Below are 7,625 nucleotides of genomic sequence, written 5' to 3'. Positions count from 1 at the left end.
CTAGATAAGGATGTGTTGCTGGATTTTCCAAGACATTTTTTATTCTTGTGCACATGTTCCATATATGATATAGTAATACAGTAGGAGTTTCATATCTTTATCTTACTAGAGACAAGGTTGGTATCTCTAGGAGATCATGACAATGTCCAGCTGTGTTCATTCCAAGGTACTAAAGTACCCAAACAAAATAAAATTTAGTTTGTGGCACTCTAAACAAACAATATATAAATCACTATGTGCCATCGTAGTACATACATAGGAGAATTTTGTGCACAATATAGCTATATTGGGATAAGCCCATCATCATCATCATCACCATTTATTTATATAGCGCCACTGATTCCGCAGCGCTGTACAGAGAACTCACTCACATCGGTACCTGCCGCAGTGGAGCTTACAGTCTAAATTCCCTAATCACACACAGACAGACTAGGGTCAATTTTGATAGCAGCCAATTAACCTACTAGTATGTTTTTGAAGTGTGGGAGGAAACCGGAGCACCCGGAAGAAACCCACGCAAACACGGGGAGAACATACAAACTCTTCACATGGTCGGGAATTTAACTCATGACCCCAGTGCTGTAAGGCAGAAGTGTTAAGCACTTAGCCACCGTGCTGCCTACCTGCCAACCTCAAGGTATCTCCTGTAGGTGACTACAGTACCCGAACATTGCTAAATTTCCTGCATACCTCTATATGGTGCAGGGAGAAATACAAAGCACCTCATTGTCTTCAAGAGTTATTTTAAATGTATGTGTCATTTTCATTCTGTGTCTTTCCCTGTCTTTGTGAGTCTGTGCCTCTGGAAACTGTTTTGTTAAGAAACAGATTTTTTTGATTTAAAACAATTATGTATTGTAAGGAATAATTTACAGCCTATTTTATATTATTACAACTATGGTTCTAGAACTGAACAATAACTTTTAGTATCCTTATAATTTACAGTATGGGGTACAATTTCCAATATGTTAAATATTTTAATGCAAATATGCAGGGATTTAGTCATATATTATATTGGTTACTCTGAATTTATCCGAGACATGTTTAAATATGTACTTAGTTAAATATGTTTGCTAATGTTGTATTTCAGGTGTTTAAACATCTACAATCTCATCTTTTGAGTTCAATATAATAATATTTTAAGATACACTCACATAAGATCTAGATAATGTAAACTGATTTACAAACTGGATTAATTAGCAAAGTGGATTAGGAGAGTTTTCACATGCTTCAGAGCCTTACTGAGTAGGAAAATAACAAAATACATATAGCTACAATACCATTATCATATCATCATATCACCACTCTCTTACTGGTGTAAACACTGTAGAAGATAAACATTTGTCAGACATAAAAACTAATTGCTATTTCAATGCCTTATTCTTTCGTTACAATGATGACATTTTATTTCAGGGTTAGGCTGTCAGTTTTCTGCACTTTGCTTCCTACAAAATTCCCCAGTACAACACCTGTACCTGTTTCCTGGGTGTAAACTATTCCTGTAGCGCCCACATACACCTTTACCATGATATAAGGATGCATATTTTTGGAATTTCAAACAAATATTCCTTCAACTGAGACAGATTTACACCCCTGGAGAAAACAATTCACAGAATTTTTCAAACATATCTTATACAAGATGCTTTCTACAGCTGTTCGTGTAAGTACTATTTTTTAAGTATATGTGAATATGTTAATACGTTAGGTAAATTAGCATGCTAAACAATATCCACTTAATTAAAAAAATATGCATTTTTTTTAAAACTTTACTTTGGTTTCATATGTTTATTTTTATTTGCATTATATTGTTTACTATTATATTGTATACTTATGTATTATTTAACAATACATACTTTACATTTATAAATGATGTATATGTTTATCAAACTTCTTAACATGATCCATTTCCATCCAGGACACAATATTCTGCTCTCAATTATCCTTGGCTGAGTAGCATCACTGATATTAAAACCTTTAATATCAATTAATTAATTCTTGGACCACACAAATGGAACATACATTAAAAAGCAGAACATTTAATTCCAACAGAATTGGGTACCTGAGCCTGAGTACAGATTAGATTGATTAGTTTATCAGCATTTGTGAAAAGGACTCAACAAAAATATTAAAATACATAATATAATTAGCCACAACTATAAGGTATTGAAAAGTTGTCAAAAAGCTGTGCAACAATGTAAAAGTTCAAGGCTCCGAGTGTCTATATAAAAAGTATAGAACAAAGAGGTGACTTATAATATTTACTATTCCCTTTATCTATAATGTTATTTCTTATACTGTTACTTACAGCTTTGTTGTACTAGAGTAATTGATAGCACCAATATAAGCAATGTAATTGAACATTATATAAACTTTACTTCATTATGGAATGATAAATGCTGTTATTAGAGGAACTGGATACAGCACACATATAATAGAAGAGGAAAACAGATTATAAATTGGAACAGGCTCTGGTGGCTGTAACAAGTGGTACAATGTGATAAAGCTTCATAAAATACTGTTACAGTGGTCAGGCTCAGGATAAGAATATGTATTGTGTAAAGTAGAACTGTCTATGGGTTTTGCAGCATAAATGATAGTTTTAAATATGTTCAACTTCTATTTAAAATATGAAAAGTTACATAATTATGTCATTAATGTAACAATCACATAAACTTTAACATGTATACTACAATAAAAAAAACGATGTACATGATATATTTTTCTATTTTTCTAGAAAACAAAGAAACTTCACCAACTAACAAGGCACATTCACAAAACGACTGCAAAAGGTAATTATCCAAAAATAAATTTTGCAAAAGTTTAGCACCATAATAATCCCATCTTTGACGTTAAATAGTGAGCTTTCTACTTCAATCCATTGATTAATTAAAAATGGGTACATTGGATTAGTTGTAGGAATGGATTATCATGGTGGCAATGAGACATTAACCTTTAGGTTTTTTCACACTGCTCTGTCTCCCAATATTTCACAGGACTAATGATGGATCTTTACAGATCGGTGTTAATTTTTCTTGATACTCATAGAGCCACACACTCAACTCAGACAAGAAATGTCCATGAAGCAGAGCTTATATACATATATAGGGGCTCATGTTTGAACACAAATTGTGGTTTTTATAGTATAATGTGCTGTTTTACATCTGAGCATGTGCACAAACCATTAGTTTTGGAACTATTGCTTTGTGCGCTTGCGCAGCAGTAAAAATGTGTTGTCTATGCCAAAAACGCTATTTGCGTTCAACTTAACACGAGCCGCATAATTACTACGAAGCTCAAGTATTTACTAATAATACAGGGCAAATTCTATCATGATGAATTAAAGCGGTGGTTAGACACTTACAGCCACGGGGAAACTACCCATAGAGCAGCTTTTACCAGATTAAAAAGAAGCACCATTTGAAAGAAGTGGGAAATAAGTAAAGAAAAATCCATCTAAAACAGGCAAAGTTGGAAAGAAAGTTAATGTGTTATGTTTGTTTACAGAGGTTGTTGGCAACCAGTTAGAAGAAGCTGTCACAAACAGTTTTACTTCATTTATCCATGAGATTCGCCCCGAACACCTCTCTGATGTTGTGCGTCACAGAAGTAAGCGCATGATCCTGGACAACATTGGGGTTGGACTGGTTGGCAGCACAACACATGTCTTCAACATTGTGGTGAAATACTGCCAGGTAAAACATAACAATGATCTGCGATATTGTAGATTTCATATGGGGTGGTGGGATGGGGCTAAAAACAAGATAATTGTAACTTAACCAAAAACACCTCTTTCCATTACTTTTTTTGAATGCCAATATTATACATATTATTCATTACTTTTCATAGACACACTCAGCAAAGTCCCCAGATCAGTAAACACTAGTGACAAACTAGCAGAATAACGTCTGGTGAATCGCAATGAAGTAAATAATATGTGATTCATTAAAAACGGTTTTTAATTTTCTGAAGACCTGGATCTAATCTCAAATAGTTATATAAGTTAATAATTAACTTATCTTTTGAATTGTGATAAATGTTGACTGAATATTGTTGACTTTTTCAGGACATGCATTTTTCAACATCTGGAAATTCTGCCCTTTGTTCAGTCTATGGACAAAAAGGTTTAAAGCTGTCTCCAACCCTGGCTGCCTATGCCAATGGAGTTGCTGTAAGTAGACTTTATAACAAATAGTACAAATAATAATTATACAACTGTATGGTGCATCTAATCATTTCCCTGGTAACATAGGCTCACTCCATGGACTTTGATGACACATGGCATCCTGCCACTCACCCTTCTGGCGCTGTGCTTCCTGCCATCCTGGCACTGTCTCAGATTCTTTCACAAGGCAGAGGAGTCAGTGGTGAGGAACTGCTGACAGCCTTCAATGTGGGGATTGAAATACAAGGAAGACTAATGGGCTTCTCCAGTGAAGCAAAGAGCATTCCTAAAAAGTGAGTAATTTGTTCCATTTGGCAATGAAACATAATTCCTTTAATTTTGTAAAATACATTTCAATGTTTAATTGAAATTTTCATATGAAATTTAATTTCACCTTATTCAATATAGCCCTACGTTAGCTACTACATATATATATATATATATATATATATATATATATATATATATAGAGTAGAATATGAGGGCCAAGAGGTATTTGGGGCACCAGAAGAGCAACTTTCTGCCCCACCTCACCCCCTCTACACATAGGAGAGGGGGCGAGGCCACATAGAGATGGGGGCATGGAGGCGAGGCCAACATGGACTGTAGCAGCGCCACATGACATTATGGGGGAAGTTCAATTAACTCTGAAGTGTCTCAGAAACGTCCATGAGACACTTCGTGGATGAGATTTTGACAGTGAGATGCAAATTAGTTTAATTTTTTTGCATATAAGTAAAATACTGGCTGTTTTTTCATCTAGTACACAAATACTTGATAGCTCTATTTTTACACTGAAGTATAAAGTTGATTTAGAACTTGCCCTATGCCAATTATAAATCTACCATCGCATTTTAAATTTTCCTCCCCCTCCAATGCAACATGGTTTTGCCAAAGTTACTCTTTTTTTTGTTGCTTTGCCCTCCTTAATGACTCAGACTCGGTGTATTTACTAAGAAAATAAGTACTCCTTATTTCTATAATGGCCAAAACTGGAACTGTCCTGGAAAACATGGAAACCTTAGTCCCTCTATAGCTTGGCACCAATATATAAATCCAAAACAGGTGCGCCTGCATCAGCGCTGACAGCCTGTAATAAGCATCAGTCAGAAACCTGCGCTAAGCATCATAGATAACTTTTATACTTTGGAGGACTGTTTTTCAAGGCATTGAGACTTATTATCGTATAATTTGATATACATCAGTACAATCTAATAAGGATTGTATATCCGTTAGTTGTTTGAACACATCAAGACTACACGATTTGTAGAGGATCCCTTGGTAGGGAGAAACATCAGGTGAAATTCAATCACCTTCTTTTAGGATTCCTAATTACCCGGTTTAATAGATTATTATACTGCAGACTCTTAGGAGTATTATGAATATGGAGTTTTAATTTTTATTGTTTTTTTATCCTGCAATTTTTTCTTGATATTAAATTTTTTATTTGTTTGTATTTTGTCAAGTATGGCCATTCTATTTTCTTGGTTTTAGCTTATAATGAATATCTACTATAGAGATATATGTGGTTGTTGCGCCTGTTTTGGATGTATATTTAAACGTGGGGTATCAGGTACCTAATTAGGCAGCACACTATCATACTTTATTTCATATATCGCTCATATACAGTGATTTTTCCACAAGTTATTCTAATCCTAACCAGTGTGCAGGAATATACTGGTGAAGCGCTAACACTTTTTTAGCCATTTTGACACCAATGTGGCATGACATTATTACTAAAGAATATTTGTCTGTAAACATTTTTCACTGCATTATTTTTGCATGTTACTGTTATACAAATAAATAATATAATAATGTTTTCTCTATACAGATTTCATCCACCTTCAGTTGTTGGCACTATGGGAAGTGCTGCAGCATCAGCCAAACTCCTTTCATTAAATAAAGATCAATGCACTCATGCCCTGGCAATTGCAGCCTCTCTTGCTGGTGCTCCTATGGCAAATGCTGCCACCCTGGCTAAGCCCCTGCACATTGGCAACGCCACTAGGTTAGGTCTTGAAGCTGCTATTCTGGCTGCTAATGGCATGGAGGCCAATACTCTTATACTTGACGATGTGCCTGGCTGTGCTGGCTTTAGTGCTTTTTATGGCGATTATCAGCCTAAGCCATTATCTCCACCAGGAAAACATTATGAATTTCTTCTTGAGAAGCAAGACATTGCATTCAAGTCTTTTCCTGCACATCTAGGAATGCACTGGATAGCTGATGCTGCTATTTCAGTTAGAAATAGATTTGTCCATCAGTATGGCTCATTCAATCCATCTGCTATTCAGTCCATTGTTCTTAGAATCCCAGTATCTAAATACATTAACAGGCCCTATCCTGAATCAGAGCACCAGGCTCGTCATTCTTTCCAGTTCAATGCCTGCACTGCACTTCTGGATGGTGAAGTTAACACCAGTTCCTTCCATGAAGACACCATGTTTCGCAAAGATCTCCAGAATCTCCTCAGCAAAGTGGTGGTGGAGCATCCTCAAGATAATGAAGCTAATTTTGACAAGATGTATGCAGAAGTGGCTCTGCTGCTGAAAAATGGGGATGTGATGTTTGGGAAATGTGACACTTTTTATGGACATTGGAGAAAACCTCTGAGCCGGGAATCACTTTTGAAAAAATTCTTGTCTAATGCCAGACATGTCCTGCAGGAAGACCAGGTTCAAGGTGTAATACAGATAGTAGACAATCTAGAGAGTGTCAAAGACAGCTCCCTGCTACCATTGCTACTTCAATAAGAATTACAATAACTATTCTTACTCTGCTTACAAGAATTCCAAAGCAAGAATTTAGAATATCATTTATTAATAAGTGTAGAAGCCATTCTGATAGATCTATCTTTGTTAGTGGATATATCACACAATAATAATGACAGTAAAATAGACGGAAATAATTTACACACTTCTAAAAAATCAAAAATAGTTCTACATTGAAAATGTGCTATTGTTACTCTGCTGTAACATTTTGGAAGCTAGACATCATCACAGCTCTAAATCTAAATATAAAGCCGTCCGATGTAACCGGTGAGATGTGGCACCTTTTAGGTAGACTGCAAGCTTCTTATCTTCTGGACAAATTAATGAGAGTGGCTGCATTTGATATGTAAGTTCAAGTCCTTCTCCACAATAGCAGTGCAACATTACAGTCAGGTACAGACCCTTGTGCACATAATCCATCTCACTCCCTTAGTTGCTCAATAATATAACCATAGCATGTTGATAGCATACTAAGACCTTGAGTCCTATTATTACGTCCAACTATTTCATGTATTTCTTTTTTTATGTATCAATCATATATACTGACGGTTCCTGCCAGGCGTTTATTCTGCTTTAATGAAATTAACAACCCTTTCCTTGAGTTAATATTTTTACTATTCATATAAACTAAACTGATGTCATTAACTTGCCCATTAATTGTCCCATGTTCTTCCACACAGGGAAACCTTCAA

At 35.4% G+C, this 7,625-nt stretch overlaps 1 protein-coding gene across 1 annotated transcript; it reads left to right on the top strand.

Moving 5' to 3' along the window:
* The first annotated feature begins 1,639 nt into the window (after positions 1–1,639).
* LOC142101829 (cis-aconitate decarboxylase-like) lies at positions 1,640–6,915 on the top strand. Its single transcript, XM_075186271.1, has 6 exons — positions 1,640–1,660; positions 2,735–2,789; positions 3,505–3,692; positions 4,064–4,168; positions 4,250–4,455; positions 5,994–6,915. Exons 1-6 carry the CDS (start codon positions 1,640–1,642, stop codon positions 6,913–6,915), a joined length of 1,497 nt encoding a protein of 498 aa, XP_075042372.1.
* The last annotated feature ends 710 nt before the right edge of the window (positions 6,916–7,625 follow it).

Source organism: Mixophyes fleayi, chromosome 9 (genome assembly GCF_038048845.1).
Source record: "Mixophyes fleayi isolate aMixFle1 chromosome 9, aMixFle1.hap1, whole genome shotgun sequence".
Taxonomy (NCBI): Eukaryota; Metazoa; Chordata; class Amphibia; order Anura; family Limnodynastidae; genus Mixophyes; species Mixophyes fleayi.
The sequence above is the reverse complement of the archived record's forward strand: the minus strand, read 5'-3'. Positions and strand labels throughout refer to the sequence as shown.

Coding starts and splice junctions, on each gene's coding strand:
- LOC142101829 (XM_075186271.1), top strand. CDS start 1,640: ATGCTTTCTACAGCTGTTCGT. Junction 1,661..2,734: donor TGCTTTCTACAGCTGTTCGT/GTAAGTACTATT, acceptor CTATTTTTCTAG/AAAACAAAGAAACTTCACCA. Junction 3,693..4,063: donor TTGTGGTGAAATACTGCCAG/GTAAAACATAAC, acceptor TGACTTTTTCAG/GACATGCATTTTTCAACATC.